A 27645-nucleotide genomic window follows, 5' to 3' on the forward strand; every position below is an offset into this window, starting at 1 on the left:
TGGCTCCACCAAAACAAAATGTAGGACTACATCTGGATTGGTAATTTTCAAAGACTCGTAAACAATTATAAAAAAAAAAAAAAAGAAGTAGTTACTTTCACTGACATCTTTTTCATGAGCCAAACCACAAAAGTTTTTTCTTTATAAAAAGAAAATATACAATCAGGCAGGTCTAAGTTCATGAGCACACTTTTTCTGGAAAATGATAGACGTACAAAGCAAAACATAACTTATTGGTTTGTAGTTTAACATTCTTACTGATGGTTTAAGACTATCACCTACTAAATCAACTGCTAAAAATGACAAATACACAAAACCAAATTACTGAAACTAAAATAAAAATGGAAAATTTAAATGGAAAATCCAGATTCCTGTGCTCTCCATCTTGATCTAGTCTGCACCGGATCAGCTGGGAATTTCCAACGGAGAAAGCAAGCAATCTGATCACAGCATCCGAGAAAAATGAAACAATCTGTTTGGATTTCCTCCATCTTTGTAGGCAGTAACTAAGTGAAGGGAAGGGTGAAAAGAGAGGGAAATTCATTGTGCTAGCAGGCTGATGAAAGGAAGAGGTGGAGCTGGACTGATGTTCAATATCCTCAACTCAACTCAGACTTGAAAACTGAGTGCATTCTGCTTGTACGTATACAGAAACCACACAGTAACACACACTCATAAGGATGCTGATCTTTACTTGATCTCCTGGGACTTGCAGAGCGACAAACACACTTCACACAACATGACCACCCCCTCTCTTCCCCCCAACTTCTCTCTGCAATGGCTCATAATGAGGCACTGTGGGACTGGAATTCTCGTCGCACAGACCCCAGTCCCCTGATTCTGTTAAGACACCTACCTGCCTGTTCACCAGATGGGCTATAGAGTGATCGTGGACAGAAACCTGGGACATCAGGTACTGTGTAAAATAAAATAGCTTATTTTTACCACCAGAGTCAAATGCTTTAATTATTGTGAAAAATATTCAAAGATAGTATTCATAAAATTAACTTGACAGAAACAAGGTAAAACATTTTGGGTAGGTTTCCCCAGACACAAATTAAGCACAGTCCTATAGATGGTTTTATCAACATTTTCCCTCTAAACTGTGTGCCAAATGACAGAAACCCATAGAAATGTTCGCTAGATCACACGGACATTATTTATTATTAAATTTAGCATTTGTGTCAACCAGCTACCAAATCTGACACCTTCTGGTCTGGGGAAGTTCACTAGAGAGGTCTTACAAATAACTGCGGTGATGTTTTATTGACCACAGAGCATTGATAAGGTTGTTTTCCCCCAGAGGGTTGAAGTTTAATTAAAAAATATGAAGTTTCACTTCCTCTCCTTGGTGTTGCAATGTTCCCTTGAGGAAAACAGAACTAGCTCAGTCATCAGGAGTCATTATACATAGTACACAGCTTTCACTTCCTAAAACTTGCTGTGGTTTAAACATAAATCACACAGAGTCACAGACAAGTCTTAGTTCATTGGATTGCCTTTTTTTAAAGGGCAACAACTGTTTTTGGGACAGGGAATGACAAAGCAGCCATCTGAAAAGTAATTTTATTGCACTACTTTAATGATGGTTTATCCAACCACTAATTAGCTCAATTACAGTACTGTTAAACTTTCCAAAAACTCATGATGACTGAAAGTGACAATAGTAGCAACAAGTCAGCGTCCCACAGGTGTTATCAAGAAACATGGCTGAAAATACTTTAAACCCCTTTGGTGCTAGCTACTTTTGCCAAATTAACATTTGGATCCAGTGACACATGACTAATTAGCTTATTTGAAGATTGTTGTATCAACTTAAAAAAAGAAGAAGCTATAACCATAGAAACATTTTAGTCCTCCGCCAGTATAATCAAGAAACAAATTTGTGAACAGTTTAAACCCTTTGGCTATTTTTGGACAAACTAACATTTGCACAGAGACACAGCTTTGACTTGGCTACTTAATGACTGTTTATCTGACTACTAATTAACTCTGTTAATTTCAAAAACCTCCTAATGGTTGACAGTGATTATGATGGCAACACTTCAGTGTCCTGCAGGTTAAATATTTTTAACCAAACTAACATTAGTAACTGTGGAATGTTGCATGGCTTGACACTAGACTGCAGGGCATGTGGGACATTACTGGTATCAACTAGCTGTTCAGTTCAGTTCCACACACACACACCCACACACACACGTCCATGCAGTGTTGTACATGTAGATTTAATAAAAATCAGGGCACTCATCCATAAAGCGCGGCATAATTTGAAATCACGAGTTTAAAGTTTAAAGCATTCAATTCAAATGGAGCGGTCGTCATACAGAGAACACGCGATCATGCAGGATAAAAATGCACACTTCACAAGATCTTACAGCTGGATTCAATTAAGTTTGCAAGGTTTGTTAAATTAAATGTTCATTAGCCAATCAAAGATTTGTTTAAATTATATAAATGTGTATTTGCTTAATGCTGGTGGCAAACGAGAAAGTGTTATAATGTTTGTCTTTCTATTACTAATAATATAAAAGCAATCATTATAAAACTTTTTGTATACATTAATTCCTTTGTTTAACAGTTCTATCTGCTTATTAGGCAGACTTCTATCCGTATTAGCCAGAACTGTTAATGATGACAGTGAACAACAGGTTGAATGTGAGCTTTCTCACCGACATCAAAATAAATGTCAGGCGCGCCAAAAACATTGGCCAAGCAGAAAAACGTATTGGCTGATGCAGATATTTGAAAAATGCCCAAAATCGGCCTTGGTGATATATCGGTCGACCACTACCCAAAAGTTTAAGTTGAAGACCTAATTTCTGCATTGCATAGCTGTAGTGCACTGGTGGACAAAGTGTTAAAGGGGTCATGACATGGGTTTTTTTATTTTATTATTATGGTCCCCTAGGTGCAATTATAGTATTACTATAGTTAAAAAAAAAAAAAAACTTTTAAAATGTAGTGAATTATGACATTTTCCCACCCTGTTTCTCATCCTTTGATTCAAACAGTCTGTTTTGGGTTGTTTCCCCTTTAAGAGTTCAGTGTTAACGCCCACTGTTATGATTGGCTAACGACATTTGACGGAACATTTGCGGATTGAGCGTAACTGTTTAGTAGCGAGTGATGCATTCGAAGCGATGGCTCTTGCAATGATAAAACCTTATATGTTTGAGCCGGAATCAGATGAGGAATCAGAGGAAAATGAACCATCACCACAACAACGAAGACTGGATCAGCCCGTGTCCACATGGAAAGTGAAACTATTTTGAATTAATAAAAAAATTGTAACCCGAGACACTTGAAAACGGTTTATTGTTGCATAATTATTCTATAGTTTAATATGCTAACAGTTCAACATTATTTACCTAATTTCAATGAAATGATAGGGTGTACTGCGGACAAAAATGCATGCACAGGCCATATTTGAAGATGCAGCATTGATAAGGCAACATTTTTAATCTTCTATTACATGTAGGCCTACTAGAAAGGCGACATATTTTCAAGATTCTCTTATACAAATAAACTGCATCCATTTTTCCCTGACGTCAGGATCTTTCGGCAGCGTATTCAAAGATGTTGTTTGTCCACAGCCAGGAACAGCACATCTGCGTGGCATTGTAATTTTCCTGTACACAGACCCACTCGCTGTCCGTCGACTGAACACTTGTGAGGCGCGCAGCGCGACAACGATCCGAAATGAGCGTAGTTGTCTTGTGCTGGAGGCGGTCATATGCAAATGGTTGGAACGTCACTTCGCACCGTGACGTCACTTCTTACCATGGATCCAGAACGAGCTGTATTTAGAGCTTGATTAAATAAATGGCTCGTTTATAATGGGGAGGACGTCTTAAGCTATGAAACTTGCAGGACGTTTTAATGGTACAAAGACCTCTTATATTCCAAAAGATCAAGGCATATTTGGTTTCTCATTTCATGACCCCTTTAATGCTTTTCCACCTCAACTATCAAAAGGTCCTTAAAAGGACACAGTCCAGAATTTGTGCACTTCACTGCTTCCCACCTACATCATTTTCCTCTCTACTGTGTTGCTTAGATTAAGGCGGAGACATGGCTTCCATTTACGGACAGAACAGATGGATTTTTTTCAGCACTGTGATAGACAGTTCATTTTTGGAAATCAAAGACACTGGTATTGGCAGTGATTTGGAGGAGGAGAGATAAATGGGCACGTAGCAATAAGGGGGAAAAAGCATCTCCCCTACTCTTTCTTCCTTGCCCCACCTCCAAGAATCTACAGCCTGCCAAGAGCTCTTCACAAACACTATGCAAAAAAAATTCCAGAGGCTAAGAAAGACCTGCTGAGGGCTTTCCCCCCTACTATTTTTTCCTGCAAGCACACAGCTTTTGTGCTCTCATCCAGGAGGAGGGCACAATGGCAGTGCCTTGGCATTGCAAATCTGATCCTGGGCATTGACGGACGTTGCTGTGCTGGAACGTTCCTGCTCAGCAACTCAATCTCTGTGGATTCGGCACAATTGCCTCTCCTCCCGGTGACGTTGGGCCCTTCATTTCCTTTCAATAAAGCCCCCGGTTGAAAACGTTAATAAAGGCAGTATCTAATTACAGAAGCACATCTCTATAGCTCTATAGAAAATCATCAGGCTAATGCCAGTTTCACTCATTCTCTTTTTGCTTTGTGCTTGATTGATTTTTTTTGGAGAGCTGGATTGGTTTTGTTCTGCCTCTCTCTGTAATGGTGAATGCACGAACTCTGGAGGTGGGTGGAAGGACCAAGTCCTTCCTGATATATTCTGAATCACTTGTATTTGGCAACTATAATGATGGACGCTGGCCAAACTGTCTGCGACTGGGGACTTGTGAAACCAATTTGTACACAATGACACGCAGATGCCTTTTCTAGAGGTTCTGGGCCATAAGACGGTTTGCCTAGCTTGTTGGATGCTTTGCTTTTCTCCATTTTCTAAACTGTGAACCTTGTAAACTGAGGCTACGCTGCTCTACTTTCTGGCAATTGCATCGCTAGCTGTTTATTTTAAGTGAAGATCCTTTTTAAACAAATACTGCTGACTTGACTTCTTTTTCCCGCTGACAAGATTCACAGGATAAATGGGGCCCAAAGACGAGGTGTTGCTCACCGCAGCTGCCCAACAGACATCCAATTAGCATGTGTCCAGAACCGCACATCTTCGTCTTGTATCTCTCAGGGTCACAAGCAATGTCGCCCCAGATACAGTCGACAGAGCACCTACAACAACCATAGTGCAACTCACTCATGTGCTGAATTACAGTCACAAATGGTCTCTTTCCACCTTTGAGCCTGACAATTTCCTCCCTACATTCAGCTTTTCTCTAGCATTCTCTGGCTTTTCCTGGAACATAATTGTATTCGGTGAGCCAGCCTGCTGGAAAACGGACGTTTTACGAGGTAGAGAAGAAAAAAAAAAAGGTGAAAGCATAACCTGTAGCAGTTCTGACAACATCATTAGAAGAACAAGTGTTGAACTTCAGCTCTCATCTTGTGTATCCCAGAATGAAGTTCTCCAGGTTGCCACGTACTAACCCCAGGAGTACAGTGTGCCATAATTAAGGTTCTTTCCTCTGATGATCCCAGACATAGCAAAGGTTTGGGTCCTTTCCCAGGTGCACGGACTTAGTGGAATGTAAATGTGTGGGCGTCAATGCTTTCGCTGAATAATGGCCTTGAGGCAAAACCCCGCCATGTTCCTTCAGTTCACAGAGGACTCTAAGACGATGGAAGAAATGCAGCCCTCCATTCTTCCCCATGAAGGTAAGAGCCACCTCAGAGGCTCTGCATTCTGCCGAGTAAGTTGACCGGAGTGTGATCTGATCCCCTTTTGCAGTCGTGTATGATTTACGGTTGTACCTAGGGCACTATAGGTAGTGAAAAAGCTGTAAAGTCTGCCATCTGCAATCAGAAAGTGACTTATCGGGCAAGTAAAGGCAGAAATTAGCATAGTATAAAGTCACCTTGATTAAATAGGAGAGTCTGGCGTTATCTTTCCAGTGCTCTCTACATATGGATCTCCGCCTACATTTTAACTACACCATAATTTCCTGAACAATGGTCTGCTGTGACCTACGTAATTTACAGAGCCCATTTTATAGCACCAGGTGTTTTTTTTAGAGATGTTCCGATACCCTTTTTCTCTTCCCGATACCGATTCCGATACCTGGGCTCAGGGTATCGGCCGATACCGAGTACTGATCCGATACCTGGGTGTATATCTGTATATACAGCTGTATATACTACTAGCCCTGTGTAAATTGCTAGAATTTTTTTATGGTGTGCTTCAGACAGATCCCTCAATAAAACATGAACAAATACATGGTGAACTACTGTATTTATTACAGTATTTTTATTATCTAACATGAATTTGACAGTATTATTTATTTTCTTATGCAAAAAAGAACTTCAAATGCAGCCAAAAATCTAACACCGCAAACTAAAAAAGGTATTTAAGTTTTACAATATAACTGTATAAAAAAACTGCAACAAATAAGTCTAGGAATATAAAAAAAGATCTATTAATCAGATAATCTCTAACAAGTAAAAAACAAGTAAAAAACAAGCAACCATCTAGGCATAATTATTATTATTATAGAGATGTATTATTATTACTGTAGGCTACAACAGTAGCTTTATATATTGTCAATTTACTCATGTAAACCAAACATTTATTTTAATGGGCTGCCATGAAGATCTTTGAGTGTCTGTGTTTATGATATGACAGTATTCTCAAATGAAACGGTAAATTCTCATGAAGTGACGGTTTATGCGTTCGTGTCCTCATGACACACAGCAGAGACTACAAAACAGCGAGCTCTCGCGCATCTGTGCCAGTCACCCACAGAGATGTAGATTTTGCGGGAGTAATATTTAAATAGTATTTTGCAGTTTAATATTCACAGACACTAGTATATATTCGGCTACTGTCTGGAGCCCTGCGTTTTGACTTACACGGAAGTTACTGAACGCAGTTGCCGGTACTGAATATACTCGAGAGTCTGTAACTACCGGTACTACAGAGACATACTGCTAACCACTGATCTATAATATAGTAGCGGCTTCACTGTCTTTTGGCAGTTTAGAATGTGATAAGTGATCCAGTCATATATAGATAAGGGCTGCTAACGCGTTTTCATTTCTTCTTCGCTGCTCTAAACAGGGGTTGCTTGTGGCAACACAGCACAACTTCCTGTGTTTTCAATGCATTTTGAGCAGCGAAGAAGAACCGTGCAGCGGTTAGGCAAAGCTTGCGGTCATAACTAGGTCTTTTTTAAGAAAATGGTATCGGATCGGTATATGGGTTCATGTACTCGCCGATGCCGATGCCAGAATTTGTTGTGGTATCGGAGATATTTCCGATACTAGTATCGGAATCGGAACAACTCTAGTTTTTTTATGGCACCCAGTTTGAACTGATTCGATAGGAGCATCAAGCTACTGACACCTTCAACAAGCTGGATGACTGGCACAGCACAAATCACTACCGCAGTTATGATAAGGACAAGAAGGCCCTGTCAGTCATCGCCAGACAGGAGACCACAGCAGTCACAAGAGGCAGATGACTGAAATGTTTGCAGATGCTACAAAAACCAGAGCATCACATTAAGACAAAACAGAATAACAATTTTAAGACTTTAACATTTTTGGCGCACAGCAAAACAAATCGCAAGAGCAGCAACTGTTAAAATGGCTGACAGGAGCATATTACAAAATCCTTTGTCCAAAAAAAAAAAGTTTGCTAATTTTTCCTCAGCTGCGAGGTGACTATAGTGCTATCTAAATTACATGAGACTTACCTTTAGAGAAAGGAGAAGATACTTCTAATTCAGTGAACCTGTCGTTTTACTCTTGAGAATAACGTAACATGAAAAATCAATAAAGCACAAACCACATTAAGATTTACTCCCTAGTGGTGAATTGAAAACAGTGGTGAAAATGTAATGATGCTCGAAGCAAAACTTCACACAATATGACAAACAGGCCTAGATGTGTGAAACAACTTAGACCTCATAGTAAGTTTTTAACATTTCTACACTAAAGAATGTCAGATACTCCATGACACAAACAAAAGGGAAAGATTTTTATGAAGAAACGCATTTTTTTGTATAAGAAAATGGTAAGTATGTTTGTCATTAAGACTTGAAAGATTAATAATAAAAAAAGTGATCCAGGACAAATGGTGAGTATCAGACTCTTCCTGATCTTTTCATCTAACAGAATGAGAAAGAAATGTCAAAGTGGTGAAGAAAGAAATTACTTTTTATTTCTGACGGGACAGACGACTGCTACATGACCTTATGTGTTTTTCTTCAAATAATTAGTACCATATCTAAAGACTGAATCAGTTCAGATTTAGTTTTTTTTGTATCTCCAAGAGGCAATTATCTTTATTGGGCTTGGCCATCCATTAGTGTGCATGAAATCACTTAATCAATAGCCTGTTTTCAGCTCCATCAACAAGCTTCTAATAGGCTCAACTGTACCAGAGACTTACACTGAAAAGGTTTCAGTAGCTAGACCGGCCTTGCCTAATGCCATTTACTTAAATAACAGAGTTAAGGTGGATAGCTCTTCTACAGTGGATGGTTAATGCTTAAGGAGGATAGCTACACAATAAAAGACATCTGCTTTTTGAGCTCTTAGGGTATATAGTTTGAGACTCTACATTAGAAGCAACTGAATAATAAATGTTTGGCTGCTGCTTCTTTATATAAAAAAACATACCTTATAAATCATCATCCAGATACCAGAATGAATTCAAACGGTTTCCATTGTTTTGTGAAAATGAAAGCAAAAGAGAGGCCACATGTGTGGATGAAAGACAGAGTGGACATGCCCAACAAAATTGCAAGAAAAAAACAAAAAATGAATAAAACACAGGAGCTGAATAATTCATTCTGTATTGCTGCCTAGGTTCCACATGAATGCCCACGCCAACTTGTGCACTAGTCCGGAAGCATCAGGGAACCAAATGGCTGGAGTACATCAGAAAACCAGAGGGGAACATGGGGAACAGAGAGACCAAAAAAAAAAAAAAAGTGTTGGGTAACCATATAAACCACTTAAAGTGGCAAACACTCTCCAAGTCAGCCCACACACAAGCTAGTGAAAGCTGGAAGCACTGACCACAAATACCACAGCATTTGTTTCAGATGAGGAGGGGAAGAAATTGAAGGTAACAAACATGATGCAGGATTGCAAGCAGAAAATGTATTGAAATTTAAAGGAATACCAATAGACAGACAGATCAATACCACGACAGAACAATAAACAGATAGAATGGCTTAACAACGATAAACTGATAACCAAAATGATAGACAGACAGATATTCTATGAATTACAATTAAATAAATCTCTCTCCTGTTCTTGTAGAATCTTTGTTTCAATTTACAGATGAAACAATGCCGAAGAACCTGATCACAGAGCTCACCCAAAGCTTTTGTTAAACAGCCCTTTTTCTTTATGGCAGCCAACAACAAAGAAAGTCACATATCAAATTCTGCCCGATGCTGAAAGGAGCGCCCGAATAAATAAGGTTACACATTAAGAGTTGGGAAGCAAGCAGCTACTTCCCCACATACCTGTGAACATGTGAGACTGCTTGGTTCGACATTGCAGTTGGTCTTGGACAACTTCTGAACAAACACAAACAAGTGCATTCTCAGCTGTGTCTCACACTCAAAACTTGCTTTCAAAATATGCGCAGATAGTTATGATGGTAAAAGCAAAGTTTAAGGCTGTTCTTGCAGCATTCGATTTTAGTTCAAGATGAAATGAAAAATCAAAATATATTATTCTCATTAGTGACCGTGCCCTCTTACCTGTAGTGAAAAATAACTGCAGAGGGACATTTATCTTCTGAATCTGAACGACATGCTCCTGGAAAAAGTCTAATGTCAAACCCTGCGTAGGTCTACAAGTTCCTCAAATGAAAGCTCAGATTCTTTGGAAAATATTTCTAGACTAGCGTACTTTGCCATCCTTGACATCCTAGTGAATGAAAAATGTTTATAACTAAAGGTTACAACCACTGACACCAAAAAAATCAATGACATCTAAGTGAAAATTGATTATCACAAAGCACTTCAAGGCTTTTCATCTTTTTTTATTTTATTTTGAAGACTAGAAGTAGCATCAGAGTGGGTAAGTCAAATCTGAACTTTAACCTACATTCTCTATAAACATTCATGTATGCTTATCTTACACGACCTTGGAGTAAGTAATAATTAAACCATTACTTCCAATGCAAGAAAAACACCCAGCATCAATAAAGCTGGTCACCACTACGCTAGGGTGTTATAGTGGTATTTTTGTGTTTTGTATTGTGGTTGCTAGGGTATTGAATACTGGCCCAGGTTAAAAAGAATGAGGTCCTCCGTCAAAATTTATCCAAGAGATTTTTTACAGTTTTATCACCTATTACTAGGTGAAAGTTGGATCACTTAGAAAAATAACAGGCTCATCTGTCCTGTAATACAGTGAAAGTCAGTGGGGTACAAAACAAGCATTCCTTGTCCAGAGTCAAACTACTGGTCAAAAGTTTGGGATCAGTAATAGTTTTTGTAAATACATTAATACTTTTATTCATCAAGGACTTTCAACCTTAAAAATAATATTAAAAAAAATCTCTCTTAAACACCAACTCATCTTCTTAGAATGATTTCTCAAGGATCATGTGACCCTGAAGACTAGGGGAATTCAGATGAGCATCACAGGAAAAAATACATTTCGAAATGTATTACAATAGAAGAGAGATATTTTTCTTTCTTTTTTCTGTATAATCTGTATGATCAAACAAATGCAGCCTTGGTGAACATAAGAGACTTTTTCAAAAGTTACCAACCTCAAACTTTTTAAAGGTAGTTTACATAAAGATCCTTTAATTCCCTAGTGTACGAGCAACTGTGAAAGATATTACTCGCCACTATCACACTCTACTAAACTAGCAAATCAAAGTACATTTCTTAGATTAAACTACATTCTTGACCGGATGCCGTCTGCACCCCCCTCCTTTTTTTTTTTGTTTGGCTCAGCAATGGCTCAGGCACTGAACCATGAAGTATCATAGAAGCCTGCAAACAAAAGTCACCAGTGTCTCGGTGCGGCCTTTTGTTTGATGCCTTCCAGAATTCAAAAGCTATGGCAGAAATCAGGCTCGTTTCACTTTGGTGAATCTGAGTTCTGAGGAGGAAAAACATGGGAAGTCTGAAGGGGGAAGATGTTTCAGAGCTTTTTGGCAGAGGAAGGGGGTTCCTGCAGGGGGTGAGAAGGGGCCGTGGTGTCAACAAGGCACAAGCTGCGAAAGAATCTGGGCAAACTTTCATACAAAGGAGCCCCTCAGTGACCGGGGACTAGAGAAGAGTTTCACTGGAGAGGTAGTCGAATCAAACCATAAAACAGTTTGGGCGCAAGCCATTAGAACAGCTAGCACTTAAACAAAACACTCTTTCTATTACAGCCCCCCACGGTCCTATACACAGTCTACCAGTAGATGTGCATGTATGACACAAAAAGAAAAATGTACACAAAGAAATTAAGCAATCCCCCTTCAAATTCCTCGGAACTGAGCTGACCATCAATGAAAAATGTTTGTTTTCATTTTTGGAGTAATTAAATGGCCGAACATAGAGAGCTCTGTTTCAAGAGGGCCAACATTTAGTGAAATGGAGTCAATGATACAGTACCTGTATTTTCTGCAGCCATTACTCCAGCCATCTGCCCGAGAGCTTGTTCAATTGAATAGGAGAACATGTCAACATTTTCACATTGGAAGTCGAAATTCAATTAGGCATTATTTCATGAAAACTGTAGCTGGACTACACAAAAACTTCTGTCCCTCTATTGTAATTGCGCATGTAAACATACATTCAAAGTCAAAGTCTTTAGGTACAAACGTATGAACTCCAAGGGATCAAATGTTCCTCACAGCTGTGCAAAAACACTCCTTTAGAAATGTCTTACACACACACAAATGCATGACAAATAACCCAGCAGTAGAATAATAGTACTGAATCTCCAGCTTCCTTCACCCCTTGTTCACCCTGCACACGTCTGCGGCACATTACAGCTCCGATGAGGTTTTGTTCCATCCTTTCACACTGAGCCAACTCACACCAGGAGCATTGCAGAAGCAAAGCAACTGGATTCGCGAGACCTTGATATTTGCCTGTCTGAGGTTGTCTTCCTTAATGTTTTGTGTTTTTTTTTTGTCCCCCCTCAATTTTTTATGGTTCTACCATGGGTTAGTTGGGTACATAGTTGATTTGACAAGTTTAATTGTGTTTAATGCAAAGTCCTGCTTTGTTTTGCTGTAGCCTACAGACAAAGTAAATACCCGTAAACTTCCAGTTATGAACAACAATGATAAAAGATTCTAGCGGTTTTTATTCTGTACAACTTTGCGGTTTAGATGCGACGTCCATCAAAAATCGACTATATCTTTAGCAAAGCAGCACGGACAGCCGCTTCTGAAATGTGCCACGAAAGAGAGACAAGTACTTGATCAGAGACCCAAATCATATAATGCCTTAATATAGTTTGTAGCTGGAGTCAATCCAGCACGAAAAGTCAGCATTGAAGAAAAATCCTTTCAGTGTAAATGCATTTACAGTCAATTCTTAACAAGGTTATATGATCTTACATCTTTTCAAAATCATCTGTGACTAAAACAGATAAAGAAAAAAAATCATGGTGATACAGCATTTTACAACACTAAACAACACATGTCTCCAAACAGCTGACTGCTGTAGATATGTTTTCATACGTCCCAAAATGAGTGTGAAGCTGAATCTGAAAAAGGCTGGTATTGAGAAAGGCTGGATTGCTTCTTTTAGCACATAATTAGCATGCAAACTGCTATGATAGGCTGTGAGGTTGATCTACAGATGGCAAAAACCAGAGCAATGGTGAAAGACTTTCTCCCATGAGAGCTGGATTAAAAGGCAATGGCTATAACTCATGTCTTATGGTCACTTGGGAGACCAACACCCTTAAAGCTCAAAGTAAACTTTAGCCATCCACGTTCCATGATGGTCCGCACACTGTCCCCGTGATGCAATTTTCATCATCAGAAGTGTCATTGGATGTCCATGCACACCATCCCAGTGCAGCCCAATTTTTGTGAACGCACAAATATAAAGGTAAAACAGAGCTTGTTGATTTAAACACTAGAACTTGTTATATTCCTATTTGTATTTGTAAGTCAAAATTTCATTCTCAGCTCTGATGTGAAAAGCTGAAACTTTTGATTTGCACACACAGACATCAATCAAAATGTGTTCTGAATTCGAAAATTGCAGAGTAATAGTCACAAATGTGTAAAAACGACATTCACCTAAACAAAATTACATATATAACAGATTTACTTTTACACTTTACTTCAGCTCTCAGATCTGGGAGTAGACTGGGGTGGGAATGAAGCCATTTTATTGACCAATAAAACTGGATGGTTTCTTTGCATGGTGACATCATGCAACAGTGGCAGCCAGTGTTTTTTTCTCAGGAAAGCCGGCTTTGGGAAAACAACTCGAGATGGGAGAAGACTGTGGAAGCTATCAGCTCCCCTAATGGACAATGGTGGCTTCTGGGAAGCCATGGTGGATCAGGAGACTCACTCACCAACCCAGACGATTCTCATCCTCCCGGCTCCCGCAGCAGACTACGCACTCTACAGGCCTGATAACATTTTTGTAACCTACGCCATGGTGATAAGAGTTCTCCTCAGTTTCTTGTGTAAATAGATTAAAAAGATAGACTTGAAGTAAAATATCATGCAAGAACATGAAAAAAATAAACAAAAAAACTAAATGTTATCTGTTCTTTGACCATGTGATTTGACATCAAATTATTATGTAAAGGTGTTTCAAACCAGATTTATTTATATGATTAAATGTGCTGGCCTCGGTAAGTAAAAGTCTAGTTTAAAAATAACTTCACGGGCAAAGTATAAATACAACTATTTAGCATATACATACTGCAGAATACAATAACCAACCCACTTCCTTATTTTATGTGCTTACTGGAGAAAGTTGTAAAACACAATGACCTTTCAACGGTTTTCTTTTTTTTTTTTTACGAAGTACAATTAAAATTTTATGTGTTGGCATGTACTGTGTACTTCCTATATTACATCCATATTATGCACCAAATTGGTAAGTTACTCTCTTACATACATTCATCGATTTTTATCTTGTTTGATTTTCACTTGTATCGTCATAGCTTTACATGGGTCTTAATTGTCATATATAATGTGGTTCAACATATTCCCATACTTCATTTATAAGCAGATGGATAAAGCCATGATAATCTGTGCAATATGCAATAAAGGATATACATATGAAATATGTTGCATTATTTGTCTACCAGATAACACTTGAATATTTCACAATTTTACTGTTTATAATGTTTTTTTTTTAAATAAAATAAATGCATCTTTGGTGAGCATTACAGACTTCTTTAAAAAAATCTTACCGACCCTTTTGAACGGTAATGCATATAATGTTTGATATTATATGATAACGGTCTGCTCTGCAATTCCCTTTAGAAGAAGTGTGTTCTTGGCAGAGCATGGAGAGGAAATGAAAGATGCTTTTCCAATTCTAAATCCCACTTATTAATTCATACTCTTCAAGAACTCATTGACAGGCTTTGGATAAAAAGAATCTTATTTGTCTTGTTTTCTCAATTACTGCCAGTTCTATCGCTAAGGCTTGTACTAGCTTTTAACATCCAGAATTTAACTTCAAAGCAGGCTAGTTTTTTCTTCCTCCCAGAGTCGGTTGTAGTTATCCTTCTTAATAATTGACTTACACCAGTTTAGACTGCAATGGCCTTTTTCGAATCGTCCTGGGGGTCTTTTTTTGTGGCAGGGGGGAGTGTTCCTGTGGTAATGAGTTAGGGAACATAGCTCTCAGAAAGGGGTGGACAAACTGGGGACGGTGTCCACCCAAAAAAATACCAAGAAGAAACTTAGGACAATATTTAGGACTCAACCTGGTCAACATTTCAATTATCTTTTAATGACCAAATTTTTTTTTAAATTACAGCAAAAAAACTTCAAAGCTCTTCTATGAAGGAAACACACACACACAAATTACCTCCTCGCTTTAACATGCAATTTATCAGATGAAGTCAGCCTTAGCCCAAGCACATTATGCACAGAAATATATAATCAACCAACAGTAATTAAGCGGAACTCTATTTTGGGCTAATTACTTCACATTAGCATTTGTCACACAAGCTCGGGTCACTACTTTATCTGACTGAGTTCAGATCATGAAAAATGCATGATTTATTTATGTGACAACAGAAACAAATAAGAGAAGAGAGAGAGTACATAGGAATGCATGCCTCATATTAAAGAAATTAAACTACAGGGTTCGCTACAGACCTTTCAAGACGTTAATGCAATTTCATTCATACAAGTATAACACTGTTTAGGGCTGCTCCGATTGATTGGCAACTGATTACTATCAGCCGAAAATCACTTTGGGAAGTTTGATCGGCGGTCTCTAAATGCCGATCTCACAAAGCAATCTCAAGTTTAGCATGACATGCAACAGCCCAGTCTCTCAATCATGTCCGGCTGGGTCAAATAATTATAACCCTGAAGGTGAGGTACAATTAATTCATATTTCTTTATTAAATAACGTACAAAGTAATATGAACTTTCTGCGAGACGTAATTTCACAAACAGTGTGAGTGATCAACGTGCACCCTCTCTCTTTATCTTTAAATGTGCAGATGGTTTCAAATCACTTCAAATCAATAAAATTGTCTTGTTAACTTTGGAAATTGGGTAGTGGATTTCTAGTTCCCAGTCTGCTTTGCATAGGACTGGATAAGGAGAGTAAATGTTGAAATTAAGTGCTATTTTATTTGTGCTTTTTTTAGTGAGGGGAAAGACCTGTTAAGTGTTTAATGCGGTTATGTTTGACATTTAAAAGAGTTTCTGTTATGTTGAAGTTTTCATGGTTACCATTGCGTGCTGAAGAGTAGACCACATGTAAACACTACATTGACACTATTAGGAACGACTGCACTAATGCCAGTGACTCATAACATCTTACTGGTTCCTTATGCATGCTAATTGTAACTTATTTAGCATGTGCTATGAAAGCTATGGATTTGAACTAAAAGAAAGATAATATAGATTGGTTCCAAGCCGACAAATCCATTAGTGGGAGCACCTTAATTTACTTATCAAAATATTTAATGTCACAAATGATTAAGTTCTTATAACACAAATGTAGTTTGTTGGCTGAACATAATTTCATTAGAAGTTTTCATAACTCAAAGAAATTTTCTCGTTGAGCTAACATTTTTTTAGATGGCACAGCTCAATAAATCAGGCTTGTGCTGTGTGTAAGCTTCTGTGCAGCAGTTGCCCCACTGTAAAAACAAAAAATGTCCTGCATGACCAAATACTTAGGTGAGATAATTATTTATTTTTGAAAAAGATTTTTAAAAAATGCCCAAACCCCCAAATTAAAAAAATCCCCCCCAAGAGTCACCTAAGAGGGGATTTTACACCATTTTCAAAAATGAAATTCAGGCCCTGAATGAATGTTTGTAAAAATCCTCATTGAAGCATCCCTATAAATAATTCTACATGATATAAAGTAGGCTTCAAAAAGATTGGCATCGGTGATCGTATCGGCAGAAACTGTTTCCTGTGATCGACGATTGGTGAGCAGCCTTAACTCTGACATTCACATACACTGGCACAAAGCCATCCATCAACTAAAGGTGGGGAAACTTGTTTGTTTTGCCCCCCGTCCCATTTTTTTCCCTTTGAATTATTAAATAGGCTATGAGCAGGAATCAGAGATGAAATGTTCAATTTGGTCCTTGCAGTGGCCTTGTGATTAAAGGCTCACAGAACTGTTAATAAAGTCTGAAAAATCTGGTTAGGTATTAAAGGAGGAAAAAACACAGTTATTACACATACTGTGAGGGGGAAAATGTTGACATTGCAAATATTAATCTTCTATATATATGCAGTGACTCATTTTCCAGGAAACAAGATTTATACAATTTAATAGAACCAAAAAACAAAAACAAAAAAAAGTTTTAGACTATGACAGAATATTATACCAGACTGAATACTGTTTGGAGCAAGGGGATTTGAAATCATTTCCTTCATCTGTATCAGATCAATGTGACAACTTCCACAAATCACACTGAGGCAGATTGGATTTTCTCCACTCTTCCAGCTGGGGCAGTGACCAGCACTGTGCTTTGTGACACAGGACTGAATGAATCTATTGTTTAATAACGCTTGGCATTGCTGAGTTATTCCAGCTTGGTAAATTCCAAACCGTGGCATGGAGGAATTTCAATCTCGGGGCCAAGTCTCAGCTACAAGTCCTGCAGGATCACTGTCAGCCCACCAGTGCCTGAAGCCATTCAGATGCAAGTCCATTTAAAAGCTGGAAAACCATGCAAGTCTAAAAGGTAAATCTGCAAAAAACCTCAAATCCTTTTAGGGAATTATTGTGGAAGAAGAAGCATAAATCTAAGTAACCTGAGATTGCAAAAAAAAACTTTCTCAAACAGCATACACCAACCAACCAACCAACCAGGAATAAAAAATAAATATACATTTTGCAGACCCTTGTCAACCCGGTCATTTTTGCACTGCTCAGCTCACTTATATTCCAAACAGCTGTTCTGCCTCACACACACACACACACACTTACACCCCAATTAACGGGACTACATCCTGCTGAGAAGCATCTCAGCAGCATCATGGGAGGGAGAAACATGCCAAAAATATCTGCACACCGACCAACATTAGTGCCATGACTAACCAGGAGTGGGCTAGAGCGGGAGGAAGAGTGCTGACTACCTCTAGATGTGGAGTCTAAAATCCCATTAATGAGCACTCAGGCTGTTTTGAAGTGATATGCGCCAGGTAATTACCCTCACAATATACAGTGAAATTATCAGTGGATTGTGATTCAGGGTGCTTGACTATAAATCATTAATTTTTAGAAAAAGACCAACACAACAGGGAAGTTAAAAGTGGATTATCGATGAACTTCTATCAGTTTAATCAAATCAAGCAGGGCTTATAATCTGGCAGAGGCAGGGTTAACGGCTAGTGTGATGGATCTACTTATGAGCATGTTAAGATTTCAGAAAAAATATTTTAAAAAACCAGTTCAAATTACAGTTTACTAACACTGGGGCAACTTTCTAATTAAGTAAGGTCATATGCCTGTTCGCTCTGTTGAGAGAGCATTATAATTTCAAGCATATGAGACATGTCCAAACATATCCAAATTGGGTTGCTATATTATCTGAGATTAGGGTAAAAATTCCGATAGAGGAGGTGTTTTAAAAATCAGCGTAACAGAGTTAGAATATAAAAACAGAAAAGATTACAACTCACTACTGTACCTGGAAATGTGTCTGCCATGTCAATGGCTTTCTAAAACAATGAAAGTGTTTCACAATCTGGTGTAAAAACAGACCCAGAGAGCACTGCTGGTCTACATGGCACATGAAACACCACTTCAAAAATATTCAAGATGACACAACTCACTGAAACAGTTTGCATAAAAATGCCACATTCCCTGTTAAACAAATTACAAAACATCTTTGAAAGTGGTTTACATTACAGTGTCCAACTCATATTCTGTTATTAGTATTAATATAAACACTACAGCAAGCAAGTGTAATTATGAAACTCTACATGATTAATCATCAAGTACATACAGTACTTAGCATTTATGCAATTAGACCATAAACATAAACAAAGTAAACTGTGACCCATTTGCAATGTAAAGTCCCTAAATACTGCTTTCCCAGACTAAACTTGACTATGGTAACCTGGAGTTTGCCAAAACATCGGAGGCTTTTGACATTACACTTTACCTTGTGTGAACGTCCTTCTAAAACCTCAGGTTAAGGCCACGTTTAACTCTGGGTTAAGCGAGGCTTCACATTTGTAATTCTGAAACAGGTTTTACATTGCATATAACCCTGGGTTACGAGACCCTGTTCGGCCAAATTATGGTGCCAAAAGAGTGTGAGGCGATGGGGAAGGACTAGAATGTCACTTTGAGTCCTACGGAACAGACAGACAATCAAGTACCTCAGTGTTTACATAATTAAATATTCATGCCCTTTGAAAAGATGCAGATACTTTCGCATCCCGAAAGTAGGTTCACCGTTAAAAATGACCTACAGTGACACCGAAAGATGAAGTTGCTTTTACATGGCGACAACTTCACAGGTAAATTAAGTTGTTAGAAACTGAGACCAATAACATTAATTGGATGAATACAGCACTCCATTCACACATGGGATAGCACATTTTTTGTAATTTTGACCACTGTAGTTAACACTGCTGTGTTTTTTGCGGAGATTTTAGTATTAAATTCAGAAAAGTCTACAATGCGTTCACGTGAGAACAAGAGAAGTTTGAGAACTTACTTGTCATACTCGGCATTGTCCTTGTCACATCGCGCGTCCTTGTGTTTCTGCCAGTCTTTGCCGTGTTTGCAGGTGGTGAGGAGAACAACATCCTCCGCGTTATGAACGTGATGTAAGGCATTCCTCGTGTCCGAGCCGATGCCGGTCAAATAGCGTTTCCCCTTAAATACCAACATATACTTTCTAAAAGGTGGAATGGTGTTGTATTTCAAGTAGCCCCTGTCCCCACCGGTCCTTGGGTGCTCCTTGGAGAACAAGGGGATGGATACGTCAAAGTTGGGTCTGAAGTTCTCCGTGCTGATGCTCGCTTTGGCCAGCATGGCCTGACCGATGTCAAAGCCCAAGTCTTCCGTGTAGTCAGGCCATGTGCCCGAATACAAATTAAATATGAGATGGTTTCTGCCATTGTTCCACAGAGGCAAGCTCTGCACCTTGGTTTTGAGATTGTGCACGTACTGCGGCGATAACTGGTCTCGGTCAAGAGTGTCCAAGCTCAGGACGAACAGACACGCTTGACCAGGGTCAGAAGTGTAAAACCTAGAGCCCTCGATGGTGGCTAAAATGTTCTGGTAACTTTCCGAGATCTTCTCGCCCTTCTGCTGCGGGTACACGTACACTTTGAATCCGTTCCTTTGACACAAGGAGAAATCGAAGCATGATTGCATGCGGCACTTTTTGCCCTTGTAAACGCTCGAGTTAACGTCTCTCTTCTGCCTAGGTGATATGTGCACATTATAGTCCTCCGTGTCCGAGTGGTCCCACGGGCTTAAGTGTTGTAAGGGATCCGAGAAGTGTGGCCACGGCTGTTCGGGACGATTATATCCATGCCGGCTCCTGGACCCGGTGGCCGCCGGACCAGGGACCACCCCTCCAAAGTAAAAGAGCAGAACTAGAAAGGCGCCAGTCAAGAGTGAGATCAGATATCGTTTTTTGGCCTGCATGTGTCCTGAAGGCCAGATCGCGGTATTTGCAAATAAATCTCAATCGGTTGGAAGTTTGTCTCTCAACACCACCTCCTCCAGCTACAGTACCGCTCCGCCATCTTCCAGCCTGCGAGGATTTACAACTCACGTCTTCCCTCTTCAGATTCCGATCTCCGAACAGCAAGCGATTGATCCAGCGCATGTGGGCGATTTTACTCCGGGTTCCTCGCTCTCACTCGTCGGTCCAGTAGCAACATCTCACAGTGCAGCCGTGACAGTGACCGTTCCTGTTAAGATCATTATAAATACAAGCAGATATGCTTACTCACTGATTTAGTTTTCCCCCGGCGGAATAATAAAAATGCACCGTTTGTTGACAGGAGACGCACTAGATAAACGCGTCGCACGGTCCGACTCGCACCGGAGAGTTGCGGTGGCACTGACTCGTGGAGTTTGTCTTTGGAGAGCAGCGGGTCCCACTGGATAAGATGGAAACTCGTTAATAAAACAACGACCGAGGTTTATCTCCGATGCTGTGGCATCCAGACTAAAACACAGCCTTCCGCTCGCAGTGTAACTCCATTCACCTCCGAAACAATAATAGTCTACGGACGGGGCAGTTCACGGCAATGACGGTAACCTTACGAATCCCTGCATGTCTCTTATTCCTGCGCTCTCTGTGGATCTTCACACACGCAAGAAGAACATTTCCTCTTCATCGGGACACCGGCTCTGGCAAGCGGCGTTTCCCTTTCGGCGAAAACACGAGGACAGCGAGCGAGTTCCACAAGATGTTTCCTTTAATAAAATCAAAGGAGTTCCTTATCCGCGAGCCCAGTCACCTATTGCTCAGTTGTTCCGATTGTTACTCTTGTTACATTCCAATCCCGACACTACGCCAGTGTGCGTGACGTCCCATCATGGTGCATCGTGTGTTTTCATTGGGCAGAGGAACCGGATGGGGCGGGGCATTTACAGCACCCATTCATTCCCAATGCCGAGCATCTCACTGAATATGGATGGGCTTCTAACCACTCTAACCACTATACATTAAAAATGTACAAACTTTTTTAATGTATATGTTCTCTTTTAACTTAGCTTTCATTGAATAATTATGCCCTATTTAAATTCTATTAAACATTTATGTAAATCATATGGAAGGGCGGTGGGAGGGGTTGGACTATTTTTACATTTTTATTTTGTTTGCCTCTTGCTTTAGGCTTATAATAATAATAATAATACTTTTCATTTATTATTATTATTCATGATATTTGTCTTAATCAGTCATTTTTTACTATTATTATTTATGATGGTGTTAATGATGTTATTAGAGTCAGAAAAAAGTATTTAGAGTAAATTAAATGAAGCGGACCATAAAAAATGGGCAAGGTGAATTAATAAATGAAACAAAATACAGACAGAATACAGTGGAAATAAATTTGCATAAATTATATATTATGTATAAACAAAGTATTTCCTTGTGGAGCAGTGGATCAACCAGGTAATAAATGATCATAACTCTGTGCCTGTTGAAATGATGGTGTCCCACTGTCCCCAGCGGAATGAATTATTATTATACTTATTATTATTATTATTATTTTTTTATATCTTGGAATATCTTTTGTTATTGTTAAAAGCCTTACTATAAAGACTTAGTTATGATAATTAATAATTAAAAATAACTATTGATGATCAATCACTGACAGTTAGCCCCTTTCTGTAACTATCTGCATGGCAGGGGAAATCATTTACTGTTTGTTTATTTAACCAATAAATGAAACGAGAGAGCAGGATTACCCAAGGGATTTGCTTTTGTATCTAGCTAAAGATAAGAAGTCCTGCTGTATAGCACTTCCTCGTCCCAAAGCCTCTCCCAGCTTGTGATAAAAAGCCCCAAATTTGGGCCGCTGTAAACAAATACCCGTGTCTGGATGGGGTAAGCTGTGAGTTCAGAGAGTTCTAAGCCCTGGGAAAGACAAAACAGTCTTTGAGAGTCCTCTACGCTCCACTGTTCCAAGATCTGATAAAGCTGCTTGAGATGATTTAACACACTGCATTCCCTGAGTATTCTGGGTAGGGCTGGGCACAGTGATATGAAGACACACTTGTGGAACAGGTGAAATGTTTTAAGAACACAAAAGGAACACCTCATAAAAGGGACATAGAATGCAAATACATAACGAAGCAAACATCAACTGTACTGAAAGATTAATGCCATTCTACAAGGACAGATATAAATCGTGTAAGTGAAAAAAAAATCAATAACTCAGATTGTTCTGGGAAATGTTTCTTTGGCCACTGAGAACATTGAGAACATAGTCAACTGAAAACATAAAACCATTAAAAAAATGATAAAATCCTAAATACACATTTTTTAATTCCACAATTAAAATGTCTGAAAATGTTTATTCATATAATTAAATGTATTTTAATATAATAGAATATCATATTGTCTTGTAAAACTGTTTAAAATACAGCACAGAAAAGCAGCATGAGTCTATATATATTCAGTTTGATGTCTCATGGCTGTGTATTGTTGATGTATTTCACATTGTTCACGATTGTACACCTATTGTATTTTTTTATCTCGCCAAAACCAAATAAGCACAGCTGTTAAACTGCAATGCCATGGCCATGCTTCCAGGGGATGTTAATGTGTTAAGATCCTGTTCTCTCCCCAGTGCTGAGGAGCCGACAACATTTAAAGAATCAAGCAGCGCTCCATGACTAACACAGACATAGCCACTGAGTAGGTGTGGAATCTGAAGTCCTACTCCTCTTGTTTAACTCTCTTTGGTGCCCGCCAGGCAAATGAATCTCCAGGAGACTAACAAAACTGGCACACAGCGTCTTAAAGCATGAGTGTGAGTGTGGGATGGCTAGATACCTCCTCGTTGCTTTATTTATTTAAAATGACCTTTCCGAACTGGAACGGAGCTCGCTCTTGGCAATGTTAAGGTTTAAATGTTGGAAGATGTAGGAGGGGAGAGCAGCAGAAACCAAGCCCAAGAGGAAAAGTAGAGAGAGTCAAATCACAAGAAAAAAGAACTCGAGTGACTCCAGCGAGAGCTAGGCAGTAAATGAAGCAGAAGAGGTTAGATGTGTTGATAGGTTTTTGTCCTCATTAAAAAAAAGACAAGTGCTTGACTTCTGAACTCCGTCATTTGTTTTCTGTGGCAATTTATTCTGTACAGATTTGGAGTGGAGAACTGGTTTAGATTGCGGTGGTGAAATAAGTTTCTTTGCTTAACTCCAGCAAAGGATCCTTCACATTTGGCTCTGTTTTCAACTCAGATGATTAAAAGAGAGGGAAAGCAAGAGTAAGCAAAGTAGAGAACTGCGGTCCTTCAGTCTTCAAAATGATTCTTGAAAAATTTCCAGCAATTAAACAACATCATACACAAAACTGCTTTTTTATTTATTTATTGTGTTTAATTATAATGCATGCTGATTTATGGCCTCATAACATTTGAAATTATTATTAAGTGAAGTGTGTAATTTGTGTACCACAAATGATCCTAACTAAAACCATGAAATTAAAGATTGTTTTGACATTGGTTTTCTCAAGCTTCTGCTTATTCTGCTCGTCGAGCAAACAGATAGTCTTGCAACAAACTCAAGTTATTGTCTGAATCAATGTTGCTATGAAAAATGAAAATTCAGTCATTATTTACTCACTCTAGTGTTGTTCTCGGACAACAGAAGGAGAAAAAAATGGCCTGTTCAGTCCATATAAGTGCAGAGAACAGTGACCAGCTTCAAGTATCACTGAATTATCCCAAACAACTTGCATGTTTGCTGAGGGAATAATACAAACCTAAAATATATTTATTGTTTAGAACGAATCCTGACGTTGGCATTTGGTTTTCTGTACACAACTGCACAAGATTGAATTCCAAATGCTACACAAAACATGACACATATAAAACCCCCCAAAAGTACTTTCTTCTCGTAGGTAAATAAATAACTCTGGACCGGACAGAAGGGTGGGCAAATAATTACTGAATTAAACATTTTGGGTGAGCTATTCCTTTAAGATGCTCAAACAGGACAATATTTGCATAGCACCAGAGCTACACTATTTCTTTTCAGGGAAACCAACCCACTAATGGTTTATTTACAGTTGTCTCTGCATATTATGCAAAAAGTACACACTTCACCTTTAAGTGAACTTCAAAAACTCTAAAAGATGATTACAATTGTGAAAGACTTGGTGAGCAGTCGCAGAAAAAAAAAAAAAAAAACCTTTTCCTCATGCATTCCAATCAAGTTGAACTTAAAATGCTGCAAATAAAATTATTCTCATGTTAAACCTGTGATTTTTCTGGGCCAAAGAATTAAATATTTGAATGATTTTAGCACACTGTGCTCTCACACACACACACACACACACACACACACACTTACACTGTCTTTGATGACCTGCAGTGAGAATGTTAATGCATTACCTCCTCAGGCTGAGATCTGAGCAGGCTTTCTTCACCCCCTTTGAACTTTCTTTAGTTTTCTCTTCCAGTCATCAGGGTTCCCAGCCACAGAACAGGAAAAGTTATCTGAATGGATGCCCTGTCAGTGAGGGAACCCTTAGATCTTCCTGTTTATGCATTCACACACACTGATACACGCACGCACTTTTGGCTCACCCCTTCCTGCACACTACCTAGTTCTGTCAGGAAAAATCTGTGAGTTTATATTTGGGAATTTTTAGATTCCTTATGGTTTAGTACACCCAGTTTAAAATTGAGATGATTGGAATGTCTTAAAATCTTCCATCTCAGAGTCATTTCTCCTCTTAAAGAGACACCCACAGAATTATTTGTCAATTTTTTAAGGCTGATGTTTTATCTAGACTTTCTGTGATACTGATTTAAATCCAAATGTACTTCAAATATAGTTGTGTTGAATGCATTCGTTGTAAGGTTATAGTTGAATATTAGCTGATAGTGTATAATATGGTACAGAAGGGTGATGCAGAAATTAATTTAAATTTGGGCGTTCATGTGTTAATTCAGTATTCATTAAAGTGGAGTTCTGAAGCTATTTCGTGCATTATTTACAGTGTTAAAGAGTTGGATACTCATGTTAACCATGCCCAAAGTTAAAAAAGAAAAATTAGTTGGACGTGTGACAGAGTATTTCTGTGCCAAATACACTCCTTCAGGGTTCGTCAGTTTCAGAAAGTGCAATACTATGGTACTCAAGATTAACATGATGTTTTGAAAATAGTAATCTACTATTCAAAGGTTTGAGGTCAATAAGAAATTAATTAATTGAGCAAGGACATTAAAATGATCAAAATCGACAGTAAAGACATTTATTTTGTTTAGGGTGAATAAAATTACTTTTTACAATATATTTTAAAATATATTTGAAATATGATAAAATAAAGGTATCCTGCAGTCCACAAAGTTTTGAACAGTAGTTCACATCAAACTTGAATTTCTCATGAAACTTTCAAATTTTTTTCTATATAGATGTGTCATCTCAGGGCTGTATGGAGTCATGTAATTTGACAGTTAACAAAAGACAAACAGAGTAGTTCCCTGTGATTGAGAAACAATCAGACACACATAAAAAAGCCAAAACTGGCAAGTGTGGACATGTAAGACAACTCGTCAGACCTGACAACAGGCGACATGCTTCGTCATGTCGCCTGTGAACACAAACAGCAGCGACTGTGTCCAACAGACCCAGACACAGCACTCTTCAGTGTGTCCTCCGTGTTGTACATCACCACACACCTCCAGACCAAACATCTCTGCATTAATCTCAGCTTTTAACAGTTCAAATGTTAACTTGAGCACACCTGTTTAAAGCTGTGAAATAATGAAAACCTTGTAAACATCATCAGTTTCCTTTCAGTTTGCCTTTAAAAAGACATAAAAGGATAATTCATCCAAAGATGAAAATTCCGTCACTTTTTTCCATCACTTACCCTTGTGCTGAACTAATAAGACTTTTGTTCATCAACTATTTTATGGTTTCTGCCGCTCCACTGAAAATCCATACAACCTAAATTTTGATGATCCAAAAAGGTCATAAAGGCATCTAAATCCATATGAACTGAACAGGTTCCACCAAGTTAACTTGAACAGTCATGATCGCTTTATATGATGAACAGATTTAATTTAGGCTTTTATTCATATGAACAATGATCGACACAACATACATACAGTGCATTAAATAATAGTAAACAGGGAAGCTCAAATGAATGTGTGTGATTAACATTTATTACTAGAGATTTCAGTATTTGGAGGTTGCTGAAACTTCTTTTTCACAGTGGAAAACCAGTTTAGGTTGCATTGTGAGTACACATATGTATGTGTGTGAATAACACTTTGATGAGTCATGTGAAGGGTTAATAGCTCTTGTTTGTCGCTGTAAAATTCATTTGAAAAGAGATCGGACTGTGGGCATGCTGACAAGACGATCTGCTCTTTACATTAATACACTGCCATAAACACAGACATCTGCTAAAACCATTAAACTTACATAAGGCCGCTGTGCTCGCTAAAAGCACTTAGCTAAAAACAAAACCAATGGAGTATGGGAGTGTTTTGGAATCTGTTGTTTCCTCTCCTCTTTGTTGGACGTGTAACTTTTATTAATAAAACAGTCTTGGGCTGGGTTTCTGTACAGTGTCTAACAATGCATTCTGCACACACAAAGAACATACATGTTTCAGCTGCTTTGCCTTTGCAACCTCAGGTATTTCTCATTTCTCATTTCTGACCTTTTAGCTGTGCTTTGTAAACACTGTGTGTCTCAGAGGGCATGGTACAGTTTGCTTAAACACTCACTTATAGATAAAAACACACACTAGGCATGATTTCTCAGCATCAGGCCCAATAGGCACTGTAGGAATAGACCACATGTATATGTAGACTGCCACTGTTGCAACATGAGTGAGAAAAGCAACAGGTTTTTTTTTTCTAATCTGGGGAAAATATATATGCTGTCAATGACAGGTTTGCTCAGGAGCACTGAGGAAATTCTTCATAAGGATGACAGCTCCTGACTGTGAAGACGCAGGTCAGCAAACGGTCGCGTCCATGATATATTGAGCTCAACTTTTTTGAATGAGCTGGAAAGAAAAGCATAGCTCCAGGTCCGGATTGTTTTTTCACAGTTTGAGGACTGTCGAATCTGACATTCAGCTCCCTTTGTTATGAACCCAAACCCAGAGGGCTGATGGGAATAAAATGTGAAACGTCGTTTGTTCCAGCCTCAGAGGAAGGAAGAATATAAAAGTGTTTGAGGACCATCAAA

The 27645-nt window shown here is 38.7% G+C and overlaps 1 protein-coding gene across 1 annotated transcript in view; it reads right to left on the bottom strand.

Annotated features, from left to right (window-relative positions):
- Nucleotides 1-21303, bottom strand: part of LOC113062235 (exostosin-1b-like) — a 73984-nt gene extending 52681 nt beyond the window's left edge. The window contains exon 1 of the mRNA XM_026231944.1: nucleotides 19454-21303. Coding sequence (XP_026087729.1) covers nucleotides 19454-20394 — 941 coding nt within the window. The 5' untranslated portion in view covers nucleotides 20395-21303. The remainder of the gene's footprint in view (nucleotides 1-19453) is intronic.
- Nucleotides 21304-27645: the final 6342 nt, after the last annotated feature.

This window comes from Carassius auratus, chromosome 44 (genome assembly GCF_003368295.1).
Source record: "Carassius auratus strain Wakin chromosome 44, ASM336829v1, whole genome shotgun sequence".
NCBI classification, from domain to species: Eukaryota; Metazoa; Chordata; class Actinopteri; order Cypriniformes; family Cyprinidae; genus Carassius; species Carassius auratus.